The 18,175-nt window shown below is 44.3% G+C and overlaps 1 protein-coding gene and 1 non-coding gene across 3 annotated transcripts; both read left to right on the top strand.

Annotated features, from left to right (window-relative positions):
- The first annotated feature begins 11,321 nt into the window (after positions 1-11,321).
- Positions 11,322-15,202, top strand: RPL34 (ribosomal protein L34). 2 transcript variants are annotated; one of them, XM_062199761.1, is made up of 5 exons: positions 11,322-11,366; positions 12,672-12,745; positions 13,169-13,268; positions 13,354-13,457; positions 15,072-15,202. In XM_062199761.1, exons 2-5 carry the CDS (start codon positions 12,681-12,683, stop codon positions 15,154-15,156), a joined length of 354 nt encoding a protein of 117 aa, XP_062055745.1. In that variant the 5' UTR covers positions 11,322-11,366; positions 12,672-12,680; the 3' UTR covers positions 15,157-15,202. The 2 variants fall into 2 exon arrangements, with proteins under 2 accessions (XP_062055745.1, XP_062055746.1); XM_062199762.1 differs by lacking the exon at positions 11,322-11,366 and adding an exon at positions 11,373-11,472.
- LOC133766128 (small nucleolar RNA SNORA29) lies at positions 11,983-12,122 on the top strand. Its single transcript, XR_009866679.1, has one exon. It is a non-coding gene; the product is annotated as a small nucleolar RNA SNORA29 (small nucleolar RNA).
- Positions 15,203-18,175: the final 2,973 nt, after the last annotated feature.

Here is an 18,175-nt window from a genome sequence, read left to right as displayed (position 1 = left end):
AAATGTTGGGCCACTCCTGATACTTTTTTTTAAGGTTCTCAATATAAGTTTTAAAATGAGGACATGTCACAGCAAGATCACCACAACTTTGACATATTTTAAATGTTTACATCAATCCAATTAATTTTAATACACAAAATTTGGTGTAATATAATTGAGATATAAATAATCACAAGATTTAATATTAAATGCAGTACTTCATAGTACACTATATGTTATGAGACCCAGTTGTGGAACAAGTGTAAATGTTCTACAGTGAAAATCTCTCAATCTCTTTACTGTATCTCAAGGACTGTAACTATAACCTCATCAAGATACTATGTTAAAAATGTTTTATTTGGGCCGGCGCTGTGGCTCACTTGGCTAACCCTCTGCCTGCAGTACCAGATCCCATATGGGCACCAGGTTCTAGTCCCGGTTGCTCCTCCTCCAGTCCAGCTCTCTGCTATGGCCCGGGGAAGGCAGTGGAGGATGGCCCAAGTGCTTGGGCCCCTGCACCCACATGGGAGACCAGGAAGAAGCAGCTCTGGCCATAGCAGCCATTTAGGGGGTGAACCAACAGAAAGAAGACCTTTCTCTCTGTCTTTCCCTCTCACTGTCTATAACTCTACCTGTCAAATAAATAAAATGTTTTATTTGAAGTTCATCTTGAATCTGAGGCTCAAATTCAAATGTTCTCTCTCCTCATACTTTGGTATGCTCCAATCTCTACTCATTTATTCACTTACAAAAATACTTTGTAGAGGCTGGTGCTATGGCGCAGCGGGTTAATGCCCTGGCCGAAGCGCTGGCATCCCAGATGAGTGCTGGTTTGAGTCCCAGCTGCTCCACTTCTGATCCAGCTCTCTGCTGTGGCCTAGGAAAGCAGTAGAGGATGGCCCAAGTCCTTGGGGCCCTGCATCCCCATGGGAGACCCGGAAGAAGCTCCTGGCTCCTTGCTTTGGATCAGCACAGCTGCGGCAGTTCCAGCCAATTGGGGAGTGAACAATCGGATGGAAGACCTCTCTCTCTGCCTCTCCTCTCTCCGTATAACTCTGACTCTCTGTGTAACTCTGACTTTCAAATAAATAAATAAATCCTTAAAAAAACAATACTTTGTACTATGGGTGTTCTGGCCTAGTAGTTACAACTTTGCTGGGGTGGTGGTGGGGAGGGAGGCAGGTACAGTGAGGTAGCAGGTAAAGCCACCACCTGTGATGCCAGCATCTTATACAGGCGCGCCAGTTTGTGTCCCAGCTGCCCCACTTCTGATCTAGCTCCCTACTAACATGCCTGGGAAAAGCAGCAGAATATGGCCCAAGTATCTGGGCCCTGGAACTCACGTGAGACCCAGAAAAAGCTCTCAGCTCCTGCCTTTGGGCACCCAGCCCCAGTTGCTGTTTCCATTTGGAGAATGAACCAGTAGATGGATGATTTCTCACTTGGCTAACCCTCCGCCTGTGGCGCCGAATCCCATATGGGCGCCAGGTTCTAGTTAATGCCTGGAGATCTGCTTTGGATGAATTAACGTCGTGGGGTAGAAAGGGCATGAGTTTGGCAGACAGTCTGAAGCCAGATCGTGGAAGGCTTTAAATGCTAAGCTTGAAGGCTCACACTCCCTTTCTCTCATGCCTTCCTTTTTGATTCCTTCCTCCTTGTGTGGTGCCTTTCTGGCCTTCAAGAAGCAAGTTAGTCTCTCTGAGGCATCATGTAACTGTTTCAAATAAATAAATAAATCTTGAAAAAAAAAGATAAAGGTGGGCAGGCACTGTGGCATAGTGGGGTAAATCTGCAACCTGCAGTGCCAGCATCCCAAATCGGTGCCTGTTCGCGTCCCGGCTGCTCCACTTCCAATCCAGCTCTCTGTTATGGCCTGGGAAAGCACTGGGAGGTGGCCCAAGTCCTTGGGCCCTGCACCCATGTGGGAGACTTGGAAGAAGATCCTGGCTCCTGGCTTCAGACCAGAGCAGCTCTGGTCATTGCAGCCAATTGGGGAGTGAACCAGCAGATGGAAGACCTCTCTCTGCCTCTCCTTCTCTGTGTAACTCTAACAAATAAATAAATAAATAAATCTATTTTAAAAAGATAAAGACTTTAAAGTATATCTAAAAATATTAAATTTTTTTTGAAAAAGGCTCTGCTGGGATGCCTTCATCTCATATCAGAGTGCCTGGGTTTAGGTCCTATTTCCACTCCTGATTCTAGCTTCCTGCTAATGTATATCCTGGGAGGTAGCAGGTGACAGCTTAAGTAGTTGGGTCCCTGCAACTCAACTGGGAAGACCTGGATTGTGTACCCAGCTACCAGTTTCAGCCTGGTTCAGCCCTGGGAATTGTGGACATTTGGGGCGTGAATCAGTGAACGGGAGTACACACACACATACTCTCTGTGTCTGTCTCTCAAATAAATAATTTATATGTAAATGTGTGTGTGTAATGCTTTCTAAGTCCCAAGCACTTCTATAGGCATTGGAAATATATCAATCAGAAGAAAAAGGACAAAACTCCCCAACCTTGTGGAGCATACTTCTATTGGATACAGATACATACAATAAGCATAATAAATAAACCCAGAATATGTTAGAAAGTTGTTAAGTATGAAGAAAAATAAAATCAGGTGGGGGTAACTAGGAATGGCATTGGAAGACAGCATAGTGCAATTTAAATGGGAGAGTTAGACTAGACCTCACTGCAGAAGCACACTGAACACACAAAGGAAGTAAGAGGAGACCGGCAGGTTCCTGGGAAAACAGCCTTCCAGACAGAGAAAGAGCCAGGGAAACACAAGCAATGTGATGCCTTTGTACAAATTACAATAGGTGCTCCATTATCCTGTAAAATATGATGAACTTCAGTAGTTGATCTAAAGAGAAAATTCAAATTATCACCTTAATAGATGGTGAAAAGGAAATTAAGCAATTCAATACACATTCCTGACATGGAAACAGCATTTAAAAAATAGTGATTAACGGTTATTTTCTTAACATATGACTTACTAGAGAATAGGATGCTTTCCTGTTGAAGAACAGAACAAGGCAAAAATGCTCATTGTCTACACTATGGTTTAATACTGTGTTTGAGGTATCTATCAGTCAATGGGATTGGACTACTGGCATAAGGATTAAGAAGAAAGAAGTAATACAGCTGGCTTATACATCTGGAAAAACCTCCAAAACAAAAATCAAATAGTAATAAGAGAATTCACCTAGGTAGCAGGACATAAATGAATAAACAAAAATCCATAGCCTTCTCTTTAAAAGAAAACAGATAAAAACACATGCACATTTTGTGGCGCTGGCATCCCATATGGGCGCCGGGTTCTAGTCCCGGTTGCCCCTCTTGCAGTCCAGCTCTCTGCTGCGGCCCGGGAGTGCAGTGGAGGATGGCCCAAGTGCCTGGGCCCCTGCACCCACATGGGAGACCAGGAAGAAGCACCTGGCTCCTGGCTTCGGATTGGCGCAGTGCTGGTCGTAGCGGCCATTTGAGGAGTGAACCAACAGAAGGAAGACCTCTCTCTCTGTCTTTCTCTCATTGTCTATTACTCTACCTGTCAAATAAATTTAAAAAAAAATTCTTAAAACACATACACACGGACACAAAAAGCAAACAGATAAGTGGAATAATGAAAAGGAGGATGTTAGTTACATTATCAAGAAAGTAGGTACAGGGGCTGGTGCTGTGGTGCAGCAGCTTAAAGCCTGGGCTGCAGCTCCAGCATCTCATATGGATGCTGGTTTGAGTCCTGGCTGCTCCACTTCCTATCCAGCTCCCTGCTTCTGTCTGTCCTGGGAAAGCAGTAGAAGATGGCCCAAGTGCCTGGGTCCCTGCACCCACATGCGAGACTTGGAGAAACTTCTGGCTCCTAATTTCAGATCAGCCCAGCTCCAGCCTTGAGGTCATTTGAGGAATGAACCGGCAGATAGAAGATCTCTCTCTCTCTCTCTCTCTCTCTCTCTCTGTCTCTACCTCTCTCTGTAATTCTTTCAAATAAAATAAAATAAATTAAAAAAAAAAAAAGTAGTGGGGGCTGGTGCCGTGGCTCACTTGGTTAATCCTCCGCCTGCGGCACTGGCATCCCATATGGGTGCCGGGTTCTAGTTCCAGTTGCTCCTCTTCCAGTCCAGCTCTCTGCTGTGGCCCGGGAGGGCAGTGGAGAATGGCCCAGGTGCTTGGGCCCCTGCACCTGCGTGGGAGACCAGGAGGAAGCACCTGGCTCCTGGCTTTGGATTGGCGCAGCGCCGCCATGGTGGCCATTTGGGGAGTGAACCAACGGAAGGAGGACCTTTCTTTCTGTCTCTCTCTCTCATTGTCTATAACTCTGTCAAAAAAAAAAAAAAAAAAGTAGTACGATACCTAGAAATAATTAAGAAATTTACAACCTATGTCAGTGAAATTTTTAAAATAGACATAACAAATAGAAAAACATTCCATGTTTCTGGCTGGAATAACTCAATGGTATAAAGATGTTAAGATTCCCCAATTTAATATATAAAATTAAAACAAAAAGAATAGCAACAATTTTTTATCTATATTTAGACAAATTTATTCTCAAATCTGTATGTTGGGGCTGACACTGTGGCACAGTCAGTGAAACCGCCACCTGCAGTGCCAGCATCCATTATGGTTTCCAGTTCAAGTCTCTGCTGCTCCACTTCCCATTAAGCTCTCTGTTATGGCCTTGGAAAGCAGTAGAAGATGACCCAAGTTCTTGGGACCCTGCACCTGCATGGGAGACCCAGAAGAAGCCCCTGACTCCTGGCTTTGGATCAGCATGGCTCCAGCCATTGTAGTTATCTGAGAAGAGAACCAGCAGATGGAAGACCTCTCTTCTCTCTCTCTCTCTCTGCATCTGCTTCTCTGTAACTCTGCCTTTCAAATAAATAAATAATATCTTTAAAAAAAATCTGTATGTAATCATTGTCAACAAAATCCCAAAAACATAGAGCAATGTGGGGGGTACTCTCATCAGAATCATAAGATCATAAGGTATCTTAAATTAAGGTAGTTCATTTTTTGAAAATGAGCATTTATTCAAGGCTCTGAATTATTTTTAATTTTTTACATAAAATGCCCTAAAATGAATCAAAGACAAAGATAACCAGGCACATTAAGAGATAAAGTGACAAAAGTGAAGATAAATATCAGATAATGGAGATCCTCAGGGAATTCAGATAATGGAGTTATCAGTCACAAAAACAGTAAAATAATTATGCTAAATGTAGTCAGGTATTAAATGATATGTCAAGATTGAAAAAATTCAGCCTGAAATGGAAAATATAAACAGAGAAGTGAATAACACTTTAGGACTCAAAAATATGAGAGCTAAAATTAAGGACTTTGGTGGATGAATTTAACAGAAAATTAGACATAGCTGAGGAGAGAAGAAATTAACTGAAAAGCAGGTCAGGAGAAAACAAAGAATCAGGAGGAAGTGAGAAAAAGAAGTGGTTGTGGTTTTCAAATATAATCTCAGAATCACTGACATTCTATCCATAAATGTCCACCTTCTTCTTACACTTTTTAAATTTATTTTCATTTTCTATTTAAAAGGCAGAGAGACAAAAATACAGAGATCTCCCTCCTGCTAGTTCACTATCCAAGTGTCCTCAACAGCCAGGGCTGGACCAGAGTGAAATAAAGAGCCCAGAACTCGGGGGCTAACACTGTGGTGTAGCGGGTAAAGCTGCCGCCTGCAGTGCCAGCATCCCATATGGGCACTGGTTCGAGTCCCGGCTGCTCCACTTCTGATTCAGCTCTCTGCTATGGCCTGGGAAAGCAGTGGAAGATGGCCCAAGTCCTTGGGCCCTGCACCCACATGGGAGACCCGGAAGAAGCTCCTGGCTCCTGGCTTCGGATTGGCGCAGCTCCGGCCGTTGCGGCCATCTGGGGAGTGAACCAGTGGATGGAAGAGCTCTCTCTCATTCTCTCTCTGCCTCTCCTCTCTGTGTAACTCTGACTTTCAAGTAAATAAATAAATCTTCAAAAAAAAAAAAAAAAAAAGAGCCCAGTACTCATTCTGTGGGTGGCAGGGACCCAAGTACTTTTGCCATCAGCTGCTGCCTCCCAGGACACGCATTAGTCGGAAGCTGGTTCAGAAGCAGAGTAGCCAGGACCACAACCAGGCAGGCACTCCAACACGGGATTGGGGGGGGGGGGGGTCCCAGGTGGTGTTCCAACCGCTGCACCAAATGTCCACCCCTGTCCACTTCCTAAGAATCGAGGGCTTGTGACAGCCTTGATGGAAGTGATGCTATGTGAGTACCAAGTCTAAGTCACAGTTTCTGCAGGTTCACAGCTTCAAACAGTTCTCTTAGAACGCTTGCCTTCTAGATGAAAACCTCCCTCTCAGAAGCAAACAACCATTTGGGAGAGTGCTAAGCCTTCCATAAGCTTATGTATAGGACGTCTGGTTGACAATTCCAGGTAAGTCTAGCCTTCAAGGCATCCCAACACAGGGATTAAACATAAAAAGTATTCAGATGATGCCAGCCCCTCTGTGATGGTTAATTTCAAGACCGGGCTACAGACAGCTGGTAAACCATTGATTTGGTGTGTCTGTAAGGGTGTTTGCAAAAGGATTAGCATTTGAATCTGTACAAGAAGTAAAGATCACCTTCACCAATGTGGGTGGCCACCACCTAAGGTGTTGAGGTCTTGAACAGAAAAAATGTAGAGAAGGGGTGAACATGCTCTCTGAGTTGGGACATTTATTTTCTGCCCTCAGACATCAGCTTTCCTGCTTCTTAGGACTTTAGATTCAGAGACTTACGCCATTGGCTTTTCTGGTCCTTCACCTTGTAAATGGAAGATCATGGGAACTCTCAGCCTCCATTATCACCTGGTCTACTACTACTACCAATAGATAGATAGACAGACAGACAGCTAGCTAGCTGATCTATTGGTTCTATTTCAATGGAGAATTCTGGCTGTAGAGGCACAACTGCAATTCACAATGTGCAACTGGAGACCAAGAAAGACAACAGAGAATGGGGCAGAAGTGACATCTGAGCCGATGATAGGTGAGAATTTATAAATCTTTGGAAAGACATAAAGATAAAGGTTAAAATTCCCTATGGAGGCCAGAGGTGTGGCACAGCAGGTTAAGTAGCCACGTACAAAGCTGGCATCCTGTATGAGCACCGCTTCGAGTTCAAGTCCACTTCACTTCCCACCCAGTTCCCTGCTACTGTGCCTGGGAAAACAGCACAAGATGGTGTAAGGGCTTGCAGACCTGGATGGCAATCCAGGTCCCTGGCTTCAGCCTGGCCCAGCCTCGGCCATTGTGGCCATCTAGGGAGTGAACCAGTGGGTGGAAAGATCTGTCTCTCTATCTCTCTGTAACTCTGTCTTTCAAATAAATATATCTTTGGGAAAAATATTCCTATGAACCCACTGAACAATTAAAAGAAAAGCGCACCTAATCATATCACAGTTAAGCTAATGGAAGACCAACCTAAAGATAAAATGTTTCAGAAGACTACTAGAGAAAATAAAAAGACAAATTACCTGTAAAGGAATAAAAATAAGAATAAATCTGACTTATCAATAGACCATGGAAGTAAACAACCAAAAAAATAAATAAATAAAATACTCACTAACCAACTAGACAAACCAGCAGGATATGTTCAAAGTACAAAAAGGAAAAAACTGGCAACACTGAATTCTATATTTAGCATAACAAGCTGCTGGCCTGTCTCAATACATCTTAAAGATTTATTTATTTATTTGAAAGACAGAGTTACACAGAGAGAGAAGGAGACGCAGAGAGAGAGAGAGAGAGAGGTCTTCCATTTGCTGGTTTACTCCCCAAAAGGGCACATCGGCCAGAGATGTGCCAATTCGAAGCCAGGAGCCAGGAGCTTCCCTTGGGTCTCCCACACGGGTGCAAGGGCCTAAGCACTTGGGCCATCCTCTACTGCTTCCCAGGCCATAACAGAGAGCTGGACTGGAAGTGGAGCAGCCGGGACACAAATTGGTGCCGATATGGGATGCCGGCATTGCAGGCTAGAGCTTTACCCACTACGCCACAGTGTCAGCCCCATAAATGAATAAATTTTTAAAAAGAAAAAAAAAAACATGAAGGAGGACTTAAATATATGGAAAGATATACTACATTCCTTCTTAGGAAAACTTCGTGTCGTTAAAATGTCAGTTTTTCCTTAATCAGTGAAGCAAAGGCAAACATAATTCAGATTATGTTTAGAGCAGATTAGCTGACTCTAAACATGTATCTGGAGAAGAAAAAGTCAAGAATCTCCCTTCTGAAGAAGAAAATGTGGCACATATTGGCCCATCCTGTGATGAGGACTTACTAAAAAAATTAAGAGTATGTGGAACTGATAAAGAAAAGACACGGTAACAAGTGAAATAGAACAGAGAGCCAAAACACACTCAGAGACAATAGAACTTTGGTTTATAACAAAGGTAATATATCAAATTGGTGGGGAAAGAAGTATTCAGTAAATAAAGTGGAAAAAATGACTGAAAACGTGGAAAGAAAGAAAGAAAATGGTATTGCTCATGCCATACATAAAACTAGAAAGGAGTCAATAATAAGGCTTTGAATCATTAGAAAATATAGATGAATTCTTAAAAAAAAACTTTAGAGTAGAAAAATTTTTAAATGAAACACAAATAGCACAAACTCAGAAAAGACTGAGAAATTTGTCATTAAAATTAATCATTTTTATCAAAAATCCTGTAAATAAACAAATATTAAACCTTAAAGCTTCCTGGTCCAAAAGCCAGAAGAAAGTATAAGTTCATCCTATTTATTTCATAAAAATTTGACACATATGGTAAGTATATATAGAAATTAACGAACAGAAAGCTAAAACAAGATTAATAAAAACATAAGAGGTTCTCTGACATTTTTAAATAATACTGTTGTGTCTCTGGCAAGACTGATAAAAAGGCCAGCGCCATAACTCAACAGGCTAATCCTCCGCCTAGCGGCGCCGGCACACCAGGTTCTAGTCCCGGTCGGGGCACCGGATTCTGTCCCAGTTGCCCCTCTTCCAGGCCAGCTCTCTGCTATGGCCTGGGAGTGCAGTGGAGGATGGCCTGATCCTTGGGCCCTGCACCCGCATGGGAGACCAGGAGAAGCACTTGGCTCCTGGCTTTGGATCAGCGCGATGAGCCGGCTGCAGCGGCCATTGGAAGGTGAACCAACGGCTAAAGGAAGACCTTTCTCTCTGTCTCTCTCTCTCTCTCAGTGTCCACTCTGCCTGTTAAAAAAAAAAAAAAAAGACTGATAAAAAAATAGAAATACAGATTAAAAGAGAAAAAAAATCACATGAAAAATAAAACTACAATAATGAGGCCACTGTTCTTACCTACTAGGGTAAGGAGGGGCATGAACGAGGTATAAACTGCAATACAGTGTGTTAGGGCTCCCATCTGTTTGTACTCATCGGCCCAGCCAAGTCTCTTTAGAAATACAGAGAAAATTTTCCAAGCAAATTCATTCATTTATTCAACAACACTGGTATTCTATACTGGCCTCCATTCCAACGCCTGGCCCTGGACACAAATCAAAGGACTAGGAAGGAAGGAAGCAGCTCCCGACCAGGTCAGGAGAGAAGCAGCTATCTGAAAGCAAGCAGAGGGAAAGGTGTAACCAGAGCTTTCCATCTTGCGTCACAACAAAGATGGCAGTGATGTGAGACATGATGGCATTAACGGTCCACACAGTCCTCCCAGTCTGCATGGACAAAGCATCTGCCCTCCATCACTTCCTCACTTTGTTTGCTACTTGGATTGGGAAACCTAGAAGAAAACATGAGTGGATACTAGCATGCTCTTTCTTTTTTTTAAAGATTTATTTGAGAGGCAGAGTCAGAGAGAGAGAGAGAGAGAGAGAGACAGAGAGAAGTCTTGCATCCACTGGTTCACTCCCCAAATGGCCTCAACAGTCACAGCTGGGCCCATCTGAAGCCAGGAATTTCTTCCCGGCCTCCCTCATGGGTACAGTGGCCTACTGTACCCATCCTCTGCTACTTTCCCATGCCATTAGCAGGGTCATCCTCTGCTACTTTCCCATGCCATTAGCAGGGAGCTGGATGGAAGTGGAGCAGCTGGGATTTGAACTGGACCCAAATGGGATGCTGGCCCTGCAGGCAGGCAGACACTTAACCTGCTATGCCACAGCGCCCACCCCACTAGGGTGCTCTTTTAAACCTTTTCTTCTGGTTCAAGCCACTGGTTCACAGCTGCCTTCCTCACTAAATGTTGCCTTCAACTTCAGGAAACTGCCTCAGCAGCAGCCAAGGGGCAGGCGGCCAAGGACTGGATGATGTGGGAGTATGAACAAGTCCGCTTGCTTATTTGGGACAACTATGAAGAACCATCCTAATTCTAGAGCTCCCTATTGCAACAGCTAAAGGCCTCACCGACACCACGTTGTCAATCACCGGATCCTGCCTGCCCCAACTCGGTAGGTAGCAGGTGCATTTCCTAAGTGCAGGCCCCACTCTCTCCTGTCTTTTTGTCAGTATGTTGCCAGGCAACCTCACGTAAGATTAAAAACCTAAAAAAGGCCTTTTTTGGCATTCTCCCTTAAAGCCCAAAGTTTACTTTTTTGGAAGTCATAATCCCTTTGACAATACCGCAGAATCCAAAGATCCTCTTCTCCGAAAAAACACAGTTTGGTACTCAACGCTAATTTTACTTAAACTTTGATATGCTGCTATTTGAGAGGCTGGTTTCTCCCGCCCTCCTACTCTTTTTTACTGTCCTGCTCAAACCTTACCTCTCATGTAGAGCCTCAAGTAGCCCTTGTACATAACCCTGAAATCAGCCATCATCTACGAGCACTTAAGTCACTATTCTCCATTCTTTTAACTTCATGATGCCTGTGACATGACACGGTAGGTTCGTTACCGAAGTCTCCCGTTCAGCGATTTAAGGACTTGGCCCAAAGTAGCACAGGTAGTCATTAGCAGATACTGAATCAAAAGCCTATTTTGTACAGCTTCTGCTTGGAATGAATGATAAAAAAAAAAAAAAAGAAAGAAAGAAAAAGGCAGGCTAAAACAGGGAAGTCCATAAAGGCCATCTAATGAGGTGATGGTTGGGATTTAAACCCAGGTCGAACGCCAGGACTGGCTCTCTCATTTGCGTTTTTCCCTACAGCGATTCCTAAAGGAGTCCAGTTCTACGCCGAGGTGGACGGTTAGGGCACGTACTGTCTCCCGGAGGCCGCCGTACAACGTGGCGGCGCTACGCAGTCCCGCCCACGGGGGAGAGCTGCTTCGATTTCCGTACAACATGCCGGCGCGCCCTTGGTCACGCCGCTGGCTCTGACGCAACTTCCTGTCCTGCGTACTCGCTTTTGACCTTTGAACCCGCCCGTGCTTGCTTCTTCCTCTTCCGGGACGGTGCTGAGAGGTATGGTAGCTGTTTTTCTCTCGTTGGAGTTCTGGGCTTTAGAATCCGCCGCCATCCCAAGAGTTGCGGGAGACCAGTCCTCTAAGGGATGGTCCTTTGAGCTGACGTAAGACTAAGGGCGCAGGAGGGAGGTTGATGATAAGCGAACTCCCCTACTTTGAGCTTAGGAAGCTCCTCGATCCTGGCGTCCCTTGAAGTCTTGAGTCGCGGGAGCTCGTCGCCGGGGGGCTTTGCCACCCTTGAAACCCGGGGTTTGGGGGCTGAAATGAGCTGTGTTTCCTCTGGTTGAGACCGGGAACTCGCAGAACATGTTCGGGACGTAATGCCCACATTTTTAACGTTGGGCCTGTAGCTACCAGGCTTTGGGAGGACGGGTACGTGTGGTTTCGCTGTTGGCTTCTGTTTCCAGAACCAGTAAAAATGTGATAACCGCCTTGGCTGTGGAGGATGCAAATGGCATAGAGGTTTTTTTTTGATCACTCTCTCTAGCCTTATGTGCCGTTTTTAGTGTCTGATGGCTATTAAGTGTAAAATCGGGCTGTCCTTTATACAATGAAGAGATTCGACTGGGTAGTCTTAACGTGGCTTTCCGTAGTTCACTGAAAAGCAAAGTCGTCTTCCCATTTGACTACCACATTTTCTCCAATTAATAGATTTTAGTGGCTATGCTTGTGGGATAGATTAAAATTGCCATGATCTGAAGAGGGAGGGGGTTTTGGTACCCTTCTTCTATATGAAATGGCTGAACAGAAAAAAAAAAATCGTTTATCTGTAGCTGGTTCGATCAAGTAACGTCAGGTATTTACATTTGATAAATGGAGCGGGGAGTGGGGGGAACAGGTGCCACATGTAATACCAAAAGCCACCATATTAAAGGGCACTTTCTCGTGACACAGATGAGAGGCTGCTTTAGGGAAGACGGAACTCTAAGCACCTAACTACATCCAGGCACTGTGTGGTGTGGGATAGCGCGCAGCATGTAATCCTAATGGCAGTCTAGGTGAAAATCCTCTTAGAGATAAGGACCCTAGCTCCGTGTGTGTGTATTCCTAGGGAATGACACTACTTAGGATTCAACTTAAGTGCCCATTTGTACTCCTCTGTAAACCAGTGTTTTTCTTGCTTGAGTGGTAATAGTTTCCTGGACCCCAGTATAAACAAAATTAGGTTCTAAGTAGTTTTGAAATGTGGAATCCTTTGAACAAGATAGATAACGTGTTTTGTGTAAGTGTATAGATGTGAATGGTGTATAAACTGATGCTGCTTTGTTACCAAAGGAAAACTTTGCCTTCCTTCTTGATTTAGGCAGCCACGATGGTCCAGCGTTTGACGTACCGCCGGAGGCTCTCCTACAATACAGCCTCCAACAAAACCAGACTGTAAGTCTTTCTGAAATTTAAAATCCTTACTGTCAGTGGCTTGCTGGCATAGTGGATAAAACCTTTACCTATGATGGGGGCATCCCATGTAGGTGCCAGTTGGAGTCCCAGCTGCTCTATTTTCTGATCCAGCTCCCTGCTAATGTGCCTGGGAAGGCAGCAGAAGATGGCCGAAGTGCTTGGGCCCCTGCCACCCAATGTGGGAGACCCAGAAGAAGCTCCTGGCTTCTGACCAGCCTAACTGCAGCTGTTGGGGCCATTTAGGGGGTGAACTAGTAGGTGGGCAGTCAGTCTGTCTGTCCTTCTTTCTGTGTAACTCTGTCTTTCAAATCAATCAATCTCTTTTAAAAAAAATTTATTGTGTTTTATACGTTTACTCTACAAGAACGCTGAGGTGTTGGGCTCTGTGGTCTTGCTTTCTAGGTCCCGAACTCCTGGTAACAGAATTGTTTACCTTTATACTAAGAAGGTTGGGAAGGCACCAAAATCTGCATGTGGTGTGTGCCCAGGCAGACTTCGTGGGGTAAGTGATCTTTTTGATGTGAACAACAGAGTAAGGGCTGAATTTGAAAGAATCCCAAAATATTCTCAATGTTTTCCTAATGCAGGTTCGTGCTGTGAGACCTAAAGTCCTGATGAGATTGTCTAAAACCAAAAAACACGTCAGCAGGGCCTATGGTGGTTCCATGTGTGCTAAATGTGTCCGTGACAGGTAAGTAACATGCTTGCTTAAGCAAATATTATGTGGATGTGTGTCTTACACTGCCTGCTAATCATTATTCAAAAAGACACTTTAAACAAATTTCACACTCTAGGATCCTTGACAAAGCAGTGAATGGTAGGTAGATTAAAGGACCTTGATTTTTTTAGGTTTGTGGTTGGGTCATAGATGGAGGATGGAACAAAGGGGCTTACAAAATGAAAAACTGATTTTCAGCTTGATATTTTTAAAATGTGGGAATTGACAGATTTGGGGAGCAGGGCAAATTGAGAGCTGTGTTGTCTTCTCAAGTAAAACATTGATTTACAGAGTAGTTTTACCAGTTTATTTGGCTATTTCTGTAAAGTGGTATGCGTACATTCCTAAACCAAATCCTGATGCCTGCATGCTCCATTTTTCACTTTAAGGAGTTAGTTTGTAAGGGCACAGTAAGGCATTAAATTACTACAAATAAAAGAGGAATAACATATTGAAGTAGCTGGGAATCTGAGAATGGCATTTGAGGTGGATCCAGAATGGTGTGTAAATTGTGGACAAGAAGCAGCAAGCATTCAAGGAGGGGAGTAACCTACCAGTGTGATCTGACATAGTAGGAATTGTGCGTGAAGAACCCTAAGTGAAATTGGGAACGTTGGAGGTAAATGGGTCATAACTTTTCCAACTAACGGAATTCGTTTACCTCACTTTTGGGTCCCAAGCTTGACCAAATGTGATCACATGGGGACGTTGGTAAAGAATGCAAATTCTGAGGCCCTAACTCCTAGTTGGGCATTTGAGTTTTGTTCTACAGGATGGCTTAACCTTATTAGCTGATGTGGTGAGCAGTTCTGTGTGTGTGGCCTTTGCTCTGGGGAAGTTGAGGGAATTTTTTTTAAGGTTGGTATCAGTTGTATTGCCAATGTGATTGAATTGAGGAGATTTGAAGGAGTCGCAGAGATTTGCGGTTGGGTTATTGGGTAACACAGAGGAGCACAGGTTTTAAGTGGGAAAAAGCAAGCCCTTTACCTCGAACTAATTGAATAAATGCTAGCAAGCTCCTGGTTTTTGTCAGGGACGTCCTGTTACAACACTAATTGACAATAGTAATCAGTAAGGTGCACTCTAAAGGGGACATCAAAGTTCACAGAATCCTTCCAGATTTAATCTTCATAGAATCTGTGTAAAGTAGTTTCAACGTTAATTTCAGTGCCTTAGAGAAGGTAACTTCTGGAAAGTGACAGAACTGATAAGTGGTAGAGTTTGTTCCAAGCAAGCTCTGGAATTACTATCTTGATGCAGTGCTTTTTAATTTGAATTGCCAGTGCAGAGCCTTCTGTGTTTTTTTACTGGGTCAGCAACGCAGTTACAACATCCTAAGGCATTTTACAAATCAGGTAGTGCCAGTATGTCCTGGATCCTAGTACAGAGAAATTACCTTAATTGAAAGCTATCATAAGCAGCAGTGGGAATGCTTTTATGATTATCATAACTCAGAAGAGGGGGGCAAGTACACTCATTTCTCAATTGCTTTACTTGCGTCTTAAATGGTACCTTTTCTGCCTACCCTGTGTTAAATCAAAAGAGAAGTTGATTTTTCTAAAGAACTTTTAATATTTTCCTTTCTAGGATCAAGCGTGCTTTCCTTATCGAGGAGCAGAAAATTGTTGTGAAAGTGTTGAAGGCACAAGCACAGAGTCAGAAAGCTAAATAAAAACATGAAACTTTCGAGTAATTAAAATTCAAAAGGTTGTTTTGTGTTCTTTCTGTTGTAATTTGTCAGTGTGCAGGTTTCTTCTCATGGTATTTGGGGACTCAATGGTTTTTCAGCTGTTTTTCTATAGGAAACAAAAGTGGAGATCATTGATGGCTGGATTTTTTTTTTACGGAACAGTTTTGAAGGTATTGGAGTGGCTTGAGAAAAATGGCCCTGAACCTTTCTTTAATACATACCATTTAGATCATTTTTACAAAGGATGGAAACTTGATCTTAAATTTTTTTTTTTTCCAGTTCAGAATTGGTCTTTTGCAGCTTAAAACTACTCATTCAACAAATAATGGCTCCTAAATATGAAATCTTGGGTGGTGGGTCTAGTAAAATGAAGTTCCAGTTTATATTACATTTATAATTCAAGCCAGCATTAAAGTATGGGCTGTACTGTATTTTGTTTTGGGAACTGTTTCTGACAAGGTTATGTGGTGTGGCAGCTCTTGACATGCTGAGAGTATAGCACCAGCCCAAGTGCTGTGGCTCATTTGAATCCAAGACCAATTCTAGGAGCCATGGCAAGTTTATTTTCAGTCTCAATGAGAAGAGAACCTTCATAAACTAAGGGATATAAAACCTCAGCGAAGCAAAGGAATTAAGTAAATTTTTGCAATCTTAGTGACTTAAAAGTTGAATGTAGGGGCGGGTGCTGTGGTTTAGCAGGTAAAGCCGCCACCTGCAGTGCCGGCATCTCATATGGGTGCTGGTTCAAGTCCTGGCTGCTCTACTTCAATCCAGCTCTCTGCTATGGCCTGGGAAAGCAGATGTCCCAAGTCCTTGGGCTCCTGGCTTCGGATCAGCCCAGCTCCAGCCGTTACAGCCATCTGAGGAGTGAACCAGCGGATGAAAGACCTCTCTCTGCCTCTCCTCTCTGTGTGTAACTCGTTTCAAGTAAATAAATCTTTTTTTTAAAAAGTTGAATTTAAAATTTGAACTTAAAAATAACCTTTATAGATAAATGTTTTCGGCTTCAGCAGTCACAGCATGTCATTGCCAATTTTTCTTTTCCTAAAAGTTGCTCACTTGAAAGGCAGTGAATTTTACATTCCCTGATTTATTAACAAGTGGTAGTTTAACCCACTGTGCAGAACCCTGACCTCCCCTCATAAACTTTTTTTTTTTTTTTTTAAGATTTTTATTTCAGAGTTACGCAGAGAGAGTAGTTCTTCCATCCAATGGTTCACTCCCTAATTGGCTGCAGCAGCAGAAGCTGCGCCGGATCAGGAGCTTCTTTCTGGTCTCCCAAGCAGGTACAGGGGCCCAAGGACTTGGGACATCTGCTTTCCCAGGCCATAGCAGAGAGCTGGATTGGAAGTGGAGCAGCCAGGACTAGAACCGGTGCCCATATGGGATGCCAGCTCTTCAGGCCAGGGCGTTAACCCACTACTCCACAGCACTGGCCCTTATCAACTAGTTTTTGAAGAGCAGAGGGGTCACAGAACTAGTAAATAGCTAGCCGTGAACAGTTAAGAGTAACTACAATACTTCAGTGTCTACATAATAATGACTCCTAGTTTGCCAGGAGTCTGGTTTAAAGTACCAAAAGGCCGGCACCCCGGGTTCTAGTCCCGGTGGGGGCGCCGGATTCTGTCCCGGTTGCCCTTCCAGGCCAGCTCTTTGCTGTGGCCCAGGAAGGCAGTGAAGGATATTCCCAGGTCCTTGGGCCCTCGCCTGTATGGGAGACCAGGAGGCAGCACCTGGCTCCTGGCTTTGGGTCAGCGCGGTGCGCCAGCCATGGCAGCCTCTGAAGGGTGAACCAACGGCAAAGGAAGACCTTTCTCACTGTCTACTCTGCCTGTAAAAAAATAATAATAAAGTACCAAACAACTGTCTTGACAACTCTGGACACTTTTATTCCCACTTTAATATGAGGGAACAAGGACACAGGTTTTCTGTTACTCAGCCATTTGTGTGCATGCCACTAATGTTTTTGCAGGTAGTTTATTGGTTTTAATTCTGAAGCCATGATAAACACATGAGCATGAGATGATGGCATTGTTTCTTTTTTTCTTTTTTTTTTTTGACAGAGTGGACAGTGAAGAGAGACAGAGAAAGGTCTTCCTTTTTCCGTTGGTTCACTCCCTAGTGGCTGCTGTGTTCAGCGCACCGCGCTGATCCAAAGCCAGGAGCCAGGTGCTTCTGGTCTCCCATGCAGGTGCAGGGCCCAAGCACTTGGGCCATCCTCCACTGCACTCCAAGGCCACAGCAGAGAGCTGGACAGGAAGAGCAACTGGGACAGAATCCAGCGCCCCGACGGGGACTAGAACCCGGGGTGCCGGCCTCAGATGATGGCATTGTGAACATTCATAGTCACATTTGAGACCCCTTAGCTTTCCCAAGCATCTACCAATACCCAGAAATGTATAATTAGTTACAATATGTATGAAGAATAGGATTTCTAGTGGAGGTGTAATTGAAAGCCTTGCTAGTTTCCCCAGACTAATAGACTGTATCAAGATATTTTGTGGATAGGCCGGCGCCGTGGCTTAACAGGCTAATCCTCTGCCTTGCGGTGCCGGCACACCTGGTTCTAGTCCCTGTTGGGGCACCAGATTCTATCCTGGTTGCCCCTCTTCCAGGCCAGCTCTCTGCTGTGGCCTGGGAGTGCAGTGGAGGATGGTCCAAGTGCTTGGGCCCTGCACCCCATGGGAGACCAGGAGAAGCACCTGGCTCCTGGCTTCGGATCAGCGAGATGCGCTGGCCGCAGCGGCCATTGGAGGGTGAACCAACGGCAAAAAGGAAGACCTTTCTCTCTGTCTCTCTCTTTCACTATCTACTCTGCCTGTCAAAAACAAAAAAAAAAAAAAAAAAAAAAAAAAGCCGGCGCCGCGGCTCACTAGGCTAATCCTCCACCTTGCGGCGCCGGCACACCGGGTTCTAGTCCCGGTCGGGGCACCGATCCTGTCTTGGTTGCCCCTCTTCCAGGCCAGCTCTCTGCTGTGGCCAGGGAGTGCAGTGGAGGATG

Source organism: Lepus europaeus, chromosome 8, assembly GCF_033115175.1.
Source record: "Lepus europaeus isolate LE1 chromosome 8, mLepTim1.pri, whole genome shotgun sequence".
NCBI classification, from domain to species: Eukaryota; Metazoa; Chordata; class Mammalia; order Lagomorpha; family Leporidae; genus Lepus; species Lepus europaeus.
This window is presented reverse-complemented; position numbering and strand designations above follow the sequence as displayed.

Bases quoted from the DNA above. Each gene is read 5' to 3' on its own strand.
- RPL34 (XM_062199761.1), top strand. From the start codon at position 12,681: ATGGTCCAGCGTTTGACGTACCGCCGGAGGCTCTCCTACAATACAGCC. The intron at 13,269-13,353 runs GTAAGTGATCTT...TTCCTAATGCAG, and splicing joins GCCCAGGCAGACTTCGTGGG to GTTCGTGCTGTGAGACCTAA. The intron at 13,458-15,071 runs GTAAGTAACATG...TTTCCTTTCTAG, and splicing joins GCTAAATGTGTCCGTGACAG to GATCAAGCGTGCTTTCCTTA.